The sequence below is a fragment of the Genypterus blacodes genome, unplaced genomic scaffold, assembly GCF_046128005.1.
Source record: "Genypterus blacodes isolate CSIRO-AG114 ecotype Tasmania unplaced genomic scaffold, CSIRO-AGI_Gbla_v1 ptg000021l_1, whole genome shotgun sequence".
Classification (NCBI taxonomy): Eukaryota; Metazoa; Chordata; class Actinopteri; order Ophidiiformes; family Ophidiidae; genus Genypterus; species Genypterus blacodes.
In genome coordinates, this window is record NW_027466834.1 from 7,151,668 (window position 1) to 7,165,668 (window position 14,001).

Below are 14,001 nucleotides of genomic sequence, written 5' to 3' on the forward strand. Positions count from 1 at the left end.
GGGATCCATACATGTTTTGATCATGGCTCGTTTGGGGGGAAGGGATGCCAGGCTGCTTTACGTCTGACGTCATGACGCTGGTAAGAGGAGGCGATGTGAGAGGAAGCTGCAATAAACACACAGGGCGTCTGCGCCTATCTAGGACAATAAACGGCTCCAATGCTCTAACAATGGATCTGTCATATTTGCTTCATCTTAAAGTTTTCCTCTTCGTCTATTTACTGAATTGTGCCCACGGTGAGTGTTGTGGTTTCAGTGAAAACCTTAAAAACGCAGTAGAATTCATGAATCGAGTGAGAGGACTGAAAGGCTAACTGTTAGCCGCTGGCTAACATAACGGAGCAGCAGCAGGGGCCTGCTTGTTATGAAGAGACTGCACCCTTTTCACCGAGCTATGTTACTAATAAGTGATACACCAGCACAAAAGATGACTTGGAATGACGTAGTTAATTGAAATAGACCGCCACTGCTTAGTTATTTACGGATGTTGTCACTGTATTTATTGCCAGGCTTGTGCCAGATTTCATGTTTAGTGCAAATTACGCCGACAGCCATTGTTGTGAGAAGATGGAGAAGCCGACTGGCTTAGCGGAATGCTGCTAGCTTTGTGCTAACTAACACTAGGAGCTAATGCTACCGATCTCGGCAGACAATAAGTTTAGCCATTTTGTAAACGCCGAATTAAATTCGACTTTTGTTCTCGTTTCTGCCTTATTTCGGCTGCGTTTTCACTGTAATTCGCTGGTCTCCTGTGCTGTAGCATTATTTTACACGTTAGCTACAGTAACTAGGGGCTTTGTTTTTTTAATTTAGAACTCCACTAAAGCTGTTGAATTGGAAATGGAAATGCGTGATTAGTTGATGTTTTACGGTAGCAGTTTTATCAGGTATATGTGTGTGTAATTGTTATTGTTATCTTTGTTAGGACACAGTTAGAACTTCGTATCGGCTCTGTGTTGAAATTCAAATCTGAAGATATGTGTGTCAGTGCTTTATCACACAGTTTTATGTACTTGTGGTTGTTTCGTTTATGATTTATGACACATATATTATAGATATAGTTGTAGTATAAACATGGATGGTCGCTTAACTATAGGAATGTTGCCGGAATCTGTTGTTGGTATCATATTTGAGGAATGGACGCGTTTCATTGCCTTCACTTCTTGCAGTTGGCGTAATAAAAAATTAAAGGTTCACATTTAAATATTTCATAGTCGCCATGAATGGAGCTTTAACTGAAGCTCAGGCTACATACCAATGATCTTATCACTGTCAAAGGCAGTGATGTAATTACAGCTGACTGCCTGGGCATAATTATCACTCACAATGAACTAATTACATATTATAGGGCTCTTGAATATCTTTACTTTTGTTTTCTACGTGGAGCAACGGCAGGCACATAAGAAGCCTTTCTCACACACTCACACACACTCACACTCTCCCCATGAGTCATGTATGAATCACGACATGTGTATTGCTTTCTTTTGTCTTGTTGGATCTTCTATCTCTCTTGTGTGTTTCCTTATTGGTTCTATCCCAACCTCGACTCCAAACAAGGGCGTAATATAAAAACGTAACGTCATAAATAACATCAATAAGGTGTTATTATGTAGCGAGCAGACTGAGAAAGCTCGGTGCTCAGTCTGAACACTTGACACTCTTTTTTCATGTCAAGGCTGTGAGAGTGAAGCAGTTGGTGAGATGGGTGGAGGTTAAGTGGGTGTAGTGTTGGAGAATCTTCCTCAGCCCACCGCCCACTCTGCTGGTGGTGAAATAATTATGCACTGGCACTCTGAGGGCTTTTGTGGAGTGCAGCTTCCCAAAACTGGCATCCCTCTGATTTAAAAATAATTTGATTCTTTCTTTTTTTTCCCTCTTCCCTTCAAAGGCAGACGTGCCTCAGTCTTTCGACGCTGTAATGTCGTTCTCCTGCTGCCTTTACTCCTCGGCCTATTTAAGGTGTCAGATTATCTATGAATAGTCAGTGTGACACGCGGTGTGACTCAAATCTCTACACACACGGGTGTTAGTATTTGATTACGACGTGAATGCGGTAATTAAGTCTTTCACATGTGCGTTTTGGTGATCTATAATTGGAGCACATGCATACACACGTTCTTATTGTCCTCTCCAGGGTTTTACAATGCCCAGTGAATGTATGGAACTCGTCCATACATCCGTGCACAGTCCAGTGTGTAACAAACAAAGCTGCACCCGTAGGTTTGTGCTGCGACTGTTCGCTCGTTTATTTTTACTTTACCGACATAAAAAAGGTGTGATCTGTGTTTTTTTGGCGATATGTATTTAAACCTCCTTTTCCTTTCTTTCCACAGGATATAGGAATCCCCTGAACAAGTACATCCGTCACTATGAAGGCCTGTCCTACGAGACGGAGCTTGTACACAGCAAGCACCAGAGGGCCAAGAGGGCGCTCTCCCCAGAAGACAAGTTCCTTCATTTAGAGTTTCATTCCCACGGAAGGTTGGTCATCTGAAGGGAACATTCTGTCTGTTCCTCTTTTTCTCTGATTGCCACATTGTTTGTGACCGAAACCGCTCACACGCAACATTGAAACTCGTCTACATTTGTTCCTATTTCTTGAAATTGTTACAGATTCTGCCCGGAGCAGCATCCTGTATATCATTTTGTCTTGTCCAGAGTCTTTTCCTTGGAGATGTTGCAGGCCCCTGAGGGTATAAGAAGATTGATGTCCGTACAAGTCGTCATCTGGAATATTTTTGAAGAGCTAGTGTGTGTGAAGGAAACTACATTCTCTATAGTAAAGTCAAGACCATCTGGCTGGGAGCTTAGCAAAGGCTGTTTATCGCCTGTAGCACAGCCTGCTGTTCCCTAAACGCAGATGCTGCTTGATAGTGAATGGAAAGAATACAAGCTGTACACACAAACGCACGGGCGGAACAAAAGCAGAAGGTCCTCACGGTCCTCTGCATCCACAGCTATGCCAAAAAGCAGTTTTCATCATGACAGTGCGTTAGAAGAAGCGCACGTACGCCTCGACGTTGTAATGCTTAGGTGAAACTTTCGTGCGTTCGTAATTTAAAATTTAACGTGGACGGCTTTTTTGTTGTTGTTGCGAGAATAAAAGCAAAAACAGAAATAACAACCTTAGTTCAAGAGAGCAAAGAGTGCGGGGAACATGTGTGTGTGACTTTGTGCCTAGTTAGTTGAAGTGTGCAGAGCTTTTTTGTTTGCCTGCACGTGATTTTTGTCACGCGAACAAACCGACCAAGAGAGCAGAAACGTCTGGAGCGCTAATGAGCAAATAACACCAGGAGCGCCGCGATGTATTTATACCCACCCGCCAAAATTACATCTATGTAGGTGGATGAAGCCCGACGTATAGTGGAGCATCTTTTGTCTCCTCGCCGTGTTTTGATTAACAGGAAAAATTCCATTGTTCCAGGATGTCCTAGTTTTTTTTCCCGCCCTATGTTTCCTCTCTCAGAAGATAAAGGCAGCGTGTTTTTTTTCCTCTTCTTTCCCCTTCCTCTTTCGCAGCAGAAAACAAGCTTCCATGTTCTCCCTCTGCTGAGCCTTTGCCCTTGCGTTCACCCTCTTCTTCTTTTTTCCCTCTCTCTCGTTTCATTTGCATTTCTCTTTGCCTGGGAGTCTCGGTGAACCTCGTCCCACCCTGCCCGTATGGTGCCACATTGAGATTCACAGCCTAAACCCATAGGCAAAGTCTGTGCGACACCAACCGGGGGAGAAAAAAAAAAGGGCAGACGCCGGCTTTGCGAATGTGTGCGTGTGTGTTACCTCTTGATGTTGTAGCTTTTTCTCTTCCCTCTCCTATTTTTAGACATTTTAATATGAGAATGAAGAGGGATACCACACTGTTTGCCCAAGACCTAAAGGTGGACATGGGGGGAGAAGAGGTTCCGTACGACACGTCCCACATTTACACTGGAGAAATCTACGGTGAGACTTGTTATCCATGCAATAATGCTTTAAAGTGAGGTGAATATCCGAAAAATGGTGTATCATGCATCCTCCCTGTGTCTCCTTAGGCGAGAAGGGCACGCTGACCCACGGCTCGGTGGTGAACGGTAAGTTTGAGGGCTTCATCCAGACCTACTACGGCACCTACTACGTGGAGCCCGCCGAGAGATACCTGGACAACAAGGACGTGCCCTTCCACTCCGTCATGTACCACGAAGACGACATCCGTGAGTCCTCCACGTTAACAAACACGGCCTTTATCGTACAGTATTGTTTAAGCGAATGTAAAGGCGTGACGGGGGCGTGGGGGGGGCGGAGTGTGAGGGTGTAGCAGCTGGTGGCGGAGAGACTGGCGCGATGGCCCCCAGGGAGCGCAGATACACGGGCGCTCATTAGCCGCTGAGTCACACGAGCTAGCTCCCGAGGCCTACGTGGCTCAGTTAAGAGGTCTCTACACTGTTTGGTGCTGAAAGCGAGCAGGGAAACACACTTTCATTACACCGGCAACCCCCCCCTAATTTCAAGTCATCTTACGCACATACAGTATGTGGCTCCGAGGCAATTTAAACAAGAAATGCCAGCGGAATGGCTAATGAGAGCCACAGGAACAAGCTCAGGCTCAAGTGGCACCTAAGTACACCCATTAGCCGATCATGAATAGAGCCCGAAATAGAGCGACTCAGCGGGTTAAGTAGCTAACATTGTCTCCCATAATCCTAACCCCTGTGTTGTGTCTGCCTATCTCACCCCAGACTACCCACACAAGTACGGCCCAGAGGGAGGCTGCGCCGACAGCTCGGTGTTTGAGAAGATGAAGAAGTACCAGGCCTCGGCGGTGGAGCAGTCGCCCAAGGTGAACATCCGCTACACGCAGTCACACAGTGTCACCTCCCACCCCTGCACCGCGCCGCCACTACTCCCTGCCAAAGTATGATTGTCCGCGTTAGTCAGGCTCAATGCGGTTTTACACTCGCGCCGGCTGGTGAGAGTCGCCTGCCTTCGCTCAGGTCGAGGGTGTCTGCAGGAGGAAGTAACGGCTCCTCTCTGAAGCGACAAAACGCACACGCTGTCTCCTTCGCTGCAGAGTGGACACCAAAGTGAGAGAGAGAGAGAGAGAGAGCACACACACACACAAAGGCGTAACAGATTATATCAGTGGTTCTCAAACTTTTTCTTTCGCGCCCCCCTTTTATAGATCAGAAGTTTTTCACCCCCCCACTTTGAGAACCACTGGATTATATATAGAACGATCGCTTCTGGAATTCACGTCGATATTCATTCACACCGCCCCGGTTCTGCTCATCTAAACCGGATGCGGACCAGAGCTTTGATCCCAATCTCATTTCCTTGTAAATAACAGGGATTACACATGGAAATGAAGTTATAGTTGAGCTCGGATCAGTTTAGAAATGTCGCAAAACCCACAGAAAGAGGGACTCGAAGGTTGGGAACCGGTCCAAATCAGACCCAAACAGCAGGAGCCGACGCTGGCACCGGCACCATGCGCCACCAATTAGCGTTCTCCAGTTCGCGCCCCTCCATCTCGCCTCAAAAGCACTTTCTCTCTCTCTCCCGCCCTGATTATCATGCACCACATGAACACAGCTGATAAGGAGTCAGTCCACTTGGCTCCGCTAGACTCACAGGAGCAGTAAAGGACCCAGCCCGGACCCAATTAGACCGACTTCCCACTGCCCACAGAGACGCGAGGGAGGGCGTCCATGTGCTCGCCTGCTCTGGTTTATGAGGATAAACATTAAAGCGACACCGCCTCTTTAATGTGACGTTTACTGTGGGCCTGGTTTTTATTATTCCATAGTTTAAAAAAAAGCGACTTCTATGCTGGTAGCAAGATATTGCATCTGAAAATACTGCATCCCTAAAAATACCTCCAAAACATTATTAATTAACTCTCCCGTTTGGTCGGGACTAGGTATGTTTTATTTAAAATGTCCGCTTCCTGCGCTTCATCTCCGTTGCCGGCCTACCGCAGGGGCTCCACACTGTGGAGGTGAAGGCCAGCGCCCTGGGCCCCGTGCTGCTGAGGAAGAGGAGGATGGCCCAGGTGGAGAAGAACACGTGCCAGCTTTTCATACAGACCGACCACCTGTTCTTCAAGTACTACAAGACCAGAGAGGCCGTCATAGCTCAGGTAACACACACACACACACACACAGAGACATAATCAAGGTCACATCCACACGCTACCGCCGTGCTGTTAGAATGAGATTTACATACTGAATTTATGAAAGGAAACAGCAACATACAGATATTATCTACATTCACTCTTATACAGAACTAATATGTGATCAACAACACAGAAATTATGCTCAAGCTGAAAATGGAAACACACACACTTTGCAGATAGATTAGCAGCGATAAAAACCTCATTAGGTTAGTTCTCCGTTATTCATGTAAGGTTTAAAGGGCTGATAAATATCAAGCTCAGGGGAGTTTGATCCACAGGTTGTAAAAATCGTACCCACACACCCGCATTCAACGCGTTCAGCTTTAATGTTGCATCGTCCATCTGCTTCGTCTTCAGATCTCCAGTCACGTGAAGGCCATCGACGCCATCTATCAGGGCACTGACTTCATGGGCATCCGCAACATCAGCTTCATGGTGAAGCGGATCAGGGTGGGTTTAAGTCGCCGCACGTCGTAGTATTTCGGTCACAAGTCCTTGTACCCCTCTCGAGGCTCACCGCTATCTCCCTTCACCCCTTTCCGCAGATAAACACCACCAACGACGAGCGGGACAGGTCCAACCCGTTCCGCTTCGCCAACATCGGCGTGGAGAAGTTCCTGGAGCTGAACTCGGAGCAGAACCACGACGACTACTGCCTGGCCTACGTCTTCACCGACAGAGACTTTGACGACGGCGTGCTGGGTCTGGCCTGGGTGGGAGCGCCGTCAGGTAACGCAAAGACGAGACGGCCCACGTCTGCTCACTTTAGAAGCTTTATGTAATACAACACATATTTTGTAATGAATTGCAGATCCAATACCGCAGATCTTTCATTTCCATCGTTTAATGTAATGTAATCTGATCACTACATCCATAAATTCACACCTACTCATGGTTAAATACGTTTTGTTGTGTTTTTACAGTTGGAAAATGTGCAGATGTCACTTGTAAAGGTTTTTTGTCATCCTATTTGAGCTTTCAGTGACAGAAAAGTCAATTTGTAACAACTTTTCACAACTTTCAACTTGTTTTTAGCGTGTGCATCCCTGCTCAAGCCCATTATGTCATTTGGAGAGAGTAATTTCCCCCTCGGTGGGCAGAATTCCTGTTTTTAGATGTTGCTGTGTTGTCTATCGGAACAAGCTGGGGTCTAAATTTGACTTTTCTCCCCCACTCAGGGAGCTCGGGAGGAATCTGCGAGAAAAGCAAGTTGTATTCGGATGGGAAAAAGAAGTCCCTGAACACCGGAATCATCACTGTGCAGAACTACGCCTCCCATGTGCCTCCCAAGGTCTCCCATATCACTTTTGCTCACGAAGTAGGACACAACTTTGGCTCCCCGGTGAGTTTCCTCGAGATAAGCCGACATTCCTCTGCGGGGGAGAGAGAGAGAGAGAGAGATGCTCTTTACCAGGCAGTCGTTCTAACCCACGGTGCTTTTCTGTTCCCTCCTCCAGCACGACTCCGGATCCGAGTGCACCCCGGGAGAGTCCAAGAGCCAGGACAAGAAGGAGAAGGGCAATTACATCATGTACGCCCGAGCCACGTCGGGAGACAAGCTCAACAACAACAAGTTCTCCATTTGCAGCGTGCGCAACATCAGCCAAGTGCTGGAGAAGAAGAGGGGCAACTGCTTCGTCGGTAGGTTTCTCCTAGATTGAAGTCACAGTATCAGTGCAGTCTATTCCAATTTCTAACCGTTAAAAAAAATCCGAAGTCTAAAAGCGGATTTGCTTATGTTAAGAAAACGTGACGCCATGTTTATTGCTTGAATTTGTCCGCTTTGTCGCGCAGAGTCTGGTCAGCCCATCTGTGGTAACGGCCTGGTGGAGCTGGGAGAGGAGTGCGACTGCGGCTACAGCGATCAGTGCAGAGACCAGTGTTGCTACGACGCCAACCAGCCCGACAACAAGAAGTGCAAACTGAAGCCCAGCAAAGTGTGCAGGTGGGCTGACTGTTTCTCTTCCCCCGAAAACACGCCGATGCAGCAATCACCAACATCTGCTTCTTGTATTTAACGCTCATCTCTCCTCCCTCTCCCCCTCCCCTCTCCCTGCAGTCCCAGTCAGGGTCCCTGTTGTACCCCAGAGTGCGACTACAAGGGTCGCAACGAGAAGTGCAGGGACGAGTCGGAGTGCGCCCACCAGGGCATGTGCAACGGAGTCACGGCCCAGTGCCCCTCCTCCGAGCCCAAGGCCAACTTCACCGCCTGCCACGGAGAGACCCAAGTCTGCCTCAACGGGGTGAGTGGCACAGGTCCTCGCACCTGCACCGCACCGGTTGTTATAGCAACTTTTGTAACCATTCCAGTCACAACGCGGCCTCCTGTTCCCTCCCCCGCAGGGCTGCTCGGGCTCCATCTGCGAGAAGTACGGGCTGGAGGCCTGCACGTGCGCCAGCCTGGACGGCAAGGATGAGACGGAGCTCTGCCACGTGTGCTGCATGGACAAGAGTGAGTCATTCCCCTTTCACCAGCTCCCCTTAAAGGCGGATCTGAACACCGGCGACACGTCTTCTCAGCCATTTGGCTTCTGCCGACTTGACGGTGACTCATCTCTCTCTCTCTGTCTCTCTCTCTCTCTCTCCGCAGTGAATCCGAACACGTGCAGCAGCACGCGCTCCGAGCACCTGGCGCGCTTCTTCAAGAAGAAAGTCACCACGCTGCCAGCCGGCTCGCCCTGCAACGACTTCAAGGGCTACTGCGACGTGTTCATGAAGTGCCGCCTGGTGGATGCAGACGGGCCCCTCGCCAGGCTGAAGAAGGCCATCTTCAACCCCGAACTCTATGAGAACATCGCGGAGTGGATCGTGGTACGTGGCGACTCCTTGCCGACGCCCGATCCGTGCTGTCATCGTCGTTGCGAGGCGTTTGTGTTTTGATGGAGATGTTGTGCTTCTTCTGTCTCTCTCTCTCTCCAGGCTCATTGGTGGGCAGTGCTGCTGATGGGCATCGCCCTCATCATGCTGATGGCCGGCTTCATTAAGATCTGCAGTGTGCATACTCCCAGCAGTAACCCTAAGCTCCCGCCTCCTAAACCCCTGCCAGGTGAGTCTGTCCAGGCATTCCTAAAGCGCTTCACCTCAAATGTAGTGCATGACTGAAAGAACACTTAATCAGCTACACTTATACAATCACAATACAATCTAACATCAGACCCCTGGGTTCACTTCAGCCTTTGTGAAGCTGATAACGCTGCAGTGATGAGGTGTTAATCCAGCTCAGTGTCGTATAACAGCGCCGCTAAGTGTTGTCACAGCACTGCAAATACTCTACAACTGTGCGGAGTCAGCACCTCTCTGACAACAGTGTCAACAAATACGCAACATGAGGGAGGACTTACAGCCAGGGTGCAATGTGGGAGTGTACAGGTGTGTGTGTAGGGTAGAGTCATCAGTCTTCCCATTCATCCAATTCCTGTAAACAAGTTAATAAAATGATGACAGCAATAGAAGCTTTCATTAGTCCTCATTCAGACTGAACCCATGCAGCGGTGAGATGAGAATGAGAAACACACCTGAATCACTCTTGGCAGTTGGATGACCTGAGAGCATTGAGCTGCCAGTTTGATCCCAGCAGAATTTGCCGTCTTCAGACAAACTGAATGAGAAAATCCACTTTGATAAGGTCAGTGTGTGTGTGTGTGTGTGTTGCAGCCGTCAGAGCACATCCACACACTGATGCCCTCAGCCGTCCAGCAGTGTGTTTCCTGCTCTTTAGTTTCCTGCTGCGGACACCGTAGCACAATCAGACCCTGCAGTCACGCCACAGTGTAGTTTTGTTTCAATAACACACACACACTCGTAACGCCACTTTCCTTCCCCTGTCCAGGCACTTTGAAGAGGCGGCGAGCCCAGCAGCAGGCCAACTCCCAGGTGCAGCACCAGTCCCAGCACCCGCACCCCCATCAGCACGCCGGCCACGGCGGCCAGCGGCAACCCCAGAGGCAGGGCCAGCGGCAGGCCCAGCCCCAACGGCACCACCGTCAGGCCAGAGAGAACTATCAAATGGGCCAGATGAGACGCTGAGACCACAACCACACACCCCACCTCCCCCACGCCGACCCCCCGACCCCCAACCCCACCCAGCACTACTACGCCCCCCCTTCCCCCTCCCCCCTCCCCCCGATGCCTTGGCTCCTCCTTGTGCCTACAGTGGGAAACAAAAGCGTCACTCCATCCAAAGAAAAGCCTGACATGGTTGTTAGTCATCACCAACGTCCTCCATCCGCAGAACAGACGGGACAGACGAAATAAACATAAAACGCCTAAAAAGAGAAAACACTATCTAGCAACGTGATTGGCTCTTTGCGGAGTGGACTGGACCATCGGCCATTTTCCAATGCAGTGCTGTCCAGCATCTCATCTTTCCACCCGGTTTTTCTTTTTTCCGAGGAGTGCCAAGGAGTTTAAGGAACCATGTGTAGCTTTAGTACATGTGTGTGGTGTGTTTTCTTTTTTTTTTTTTTTTTTCGGTTTCTATCGCAGCGTCTTCTTGATTGACACGCCCCCGTGGCTGCTGGTGAATAGTTCTGTGCTCTTTTTTCTTTTTTTTTTCTTCTTCTCCTTTTTCCTTTCGCCATCCTAGCCAGGGATGAGAGGCACTCAGTGGGGATTCGCAGCACTTTTGTGATGTACACATGTCAAAAGCGGCAAAAAGACACACACAGGCTCCGGTCTCTCGTGCAGACAGTCTTCTGCATGTGACTGTACATATTAAGTGTATCATAAGTGAAAAACTATTTCTTCTACTGTAAATGTGTAATTCTTCACTTTATTTTTGTTGGTTTTTTTGTTTCGTTAGTGCTCTCAGGACTCATAACACATAAGTGAAGGTATTAGTCGTGACGAGTTCCGTGGACTTTGTTGATTTCGGACTTGACGCCATCGAGTTCTTTTTGCTGGAGTCCAATCAGGTGGATCTCTTACGCTTACATCGATTAGATGACGAAGGATTGAAATTTGAACAGCAAGGTCACCATATCTCACTTTTTTCGGCCTTCTTTGTTCAAGGCCCCTTTTTTTTCCTTTTTTTTTCTTTTTTAGGTTGAAATTGTCTTGCTAACGTTTTTGTTTTGCTCATGCATTGTAACAAGCTAGATGAGGTGTGGAGTCATGGGAACAGAAAGGGAGTAGCGTGTAGTTTACGCCTTTATTGTCTTTACCCGGGGTTTGATTTGGATCGTGAAAGATGGAGAAACCACTAACTGAAGCTGATGGTTCTACCTGTCGGGAGACGAAGACGAGGGAACGCAAAGGCGGCCGTGGCTTAGTTTAGAAGTGAGAGTTTATAATGTTAGTTTACTTGAGTGTGGAATATAAATTTTAAAATGATTCCAGTGTGGATGTACAAAAAAGTGTAAGATGACATCATTCTTTTATTTTTCAGATAGTGACTCTAAGAAGTTTTCAATGTGGGCATGCAGACACATTTATTAAATGTGACTATTAATTGACCAAGGTCTGTAATATTTGTATGTCACTCAAAACCTGATCACCTTTGACAGCTATTATTACTCTTCAAACAACTGGAGGGATGGGAGGAGTAACGTAAGGCAGCGGTATTGTGACACCGTTCACTAACACGTTCCGTGGTGCGTTCACAGTGTTTTACAGGATAAACTGTATGTGATGTTTGATTCATAGCATTCACGAGCGTCCCGACCTTCCCCCCCCCACCTCCCGGGGGGTCGGAACACCGTTTTCAGATTTCCTCATGGACCGATTTCCCCTTAAGAGCTCATGAGTGAAGGCCTCAGTCTTCGTTTACATCCGTGTGCCATAACACTCCATAATGCTGATCTTTACAGGACGCAGGAAGAGCCTGTAACGGTGTGTGCTCGCCGCCTGATACGTGTGTGTCTGTGTGTGTTTAAATGGACCAAGTCTCAGGATTGGATTGGATCAGATGTGGTCGTCGGTTGTGAGATTGTGTGACCTCAGGTGTTTCCTTCAGCACGAAGGGTATGTAGGGAAAATGACATGTTTGTGGTTTCAACACTGTCTGAGCAGAAGCTGGAATCTGTCTGATATACGACGTAAAATCTCCTCCGTCAACGGATTTTGCGTTCTATATCGAGCACGGAGGGTTTTTTTTTGCGCTCACACTAAATTAATCGGGTGTCATTTTGTCAAGTATTGCATGCAGTGTAACACTTAATATCCTGATGGTTGGAATAATCACACATGTGCTCTGAAGGGGACACAACAGTTGCGCCTCACAGTTTAATTTATGTCCCAGATGGCAGATGAGCTGTACTCCTTATGTCTGTACCAATTGGAGCTGTTCGGAGGCTGGATCACACCTTTTAGCCTGGATTATCGACATGTAAACTTGTACAGTACTTCGAAAAAATTTGCATTTCATTTGAAAAATGGAAAAATTACATTTTGATACATCTGTTCTTTTTTTTGTATTCTAATTCCAGAGTAAACTGTTCAAAGATGTTCATATGTGACAAACTTTCCTCTCTTCTAAGTTATTTATGTTCTTATATGTGCTAGTTGAAATGGAGTTTGCTTACAATCATTTTTTTTTTTTTGTTTCTCCACCGACATCAATGGTGAAAAACAATTCAGTGTGTTGGAGTTAATGTCGCATTCTCATTTTTGTCTTCGTTATCCTGTGGCATGGTTTGGGTAGAAGAGCAGACGAATAATGCCTGTAAATTTACTTTAATTTTGATTTCATAGTCTTGGTAATGTTTTTAGATAAACGTGCACTGAAATGTCCAAATTGAGTTGAAATGTTGTAGGTGATGTAGGCCGAAAGAACACATGATTAAAAAGTAATACTACTGTCTGATTTTAATGTTCACTGTGTTTTATACAGTATTGGAAATTTTTGTTCACTTTGAACATTTTTACTAAAAAAATTTCAAATTGTATTGTGCAAAGAGATGTAATTTTTGGAGTACTTGAAATGCATTAATTAAAAGACTCGTTCAAAATAAACTAGAGCCCTGTGTACTGTCTGTAATGTGTGCTCGTTTCTGATTGAAGGAAGAAAGAGCTGTTTGGATCATAATGAGAATTAATACAGGATATATCTCCTCTTTATTGATGAGAAACAGAAAAATCAGACAGACAGACAGACGGACGAAACTCTTGTCCACTATATTCTCGTAATGTAGTGCGGAGGTGAGAGAATACTGCAATGATGTCATCAAACTAACAGCAGCAATGTCATTTTAACAACTTTACCACACTGATGTGGTCTGAACTGTTTTCTCTCTGTTGTTTTGTTTTCTTTTTCACCCATTTCCATGTGTATGACTACATATGACTTTTTATTTTTTTTATTTTCCAGCTCTATGCATAACAAATTGTCTCCAAAATGTTTTATAACTGTAACTCAATGTCATGTCTATGTCTATCTTCAATGAAAATATTTATAGTAATTACACAAATACATTTCCGACTGGATTATACAGTAAATTTACATTTTCATATCTTTTTACAATATTCTCAACGACTTGAGCTGAATGTGATCGTGTTGAGTTAGTGTTAAAGTGCAGTAGCAGCGCTTCCGCAGCAGAGGGCGCAGCTGACGTAGGCGAGGCGTTGGAGGCCTGCTGACAGCAGCCTGAGCCTCTTTCTGTCCCCATCTCCAGTGTTCACAGGACAGATTTACATCCAAAATCACCAAATGTTGCAAATGTTTTCACCATAAATACGCCGCAGGAAGACTCACGCCTACACACACGCTTTGTTTTTCTCAGTTTGCTGTAACATTCTGCTCTATTTTTGCAGAACCTTCACTGTTATTCCCTTTATCTGATATACGTTGCTTACACTTATCGATTAATGTTTCCCACCGCTGGATTTGATGATGTAACTACCACAGGAAAGTGTGT

The 14,001-nt window shown here is 46.6% G+C and overlaps 1 protein-coding gene across 1 annotated transcript; it reads left to right on the forward strand.

Moving 5' to 3' along the window:
• Window positions 1-101: 101 nt before the first annotated feature.
• LOC142991950 (disintegrin and metalloproteinase domain-containing protein 10-like) lies at window positions 102-13,099 on the forward strand. The gene is made up of 16 exons (XM_076142155.1): window positions 102-237; window positions 2,334-2,481; window positions 3,821-3,939; window positions 4,029-4,187; window positions 4,713-4,813; window positions 5,954-6,112; window positions 6,506-6,598; window positions 6,694-6,877; window positions 7,327-7,490; window positions 7,606-7,789; window positions 7,943-8,093; window positions 8,208-8,391; window positions 8,492-8,600; window positions 8,739-8,959; window positions 9,068-9,194; window positions 9,978-13,099. The coding sequence occupies exons 1-16, from the start codon at window positions 171-173 to the stop codon at window positions 10,172-10,174; spliced, it is 2,367 nt and encodes a 788-aa protein (XP_075998270.1). The 5' UTR covers window positions 102-170; the 3' UTR covers window positions 10,175-13,099.
• The last annotated feature ends 902 nt before the right edge of the window (window positions 13,100-14,001 follow it).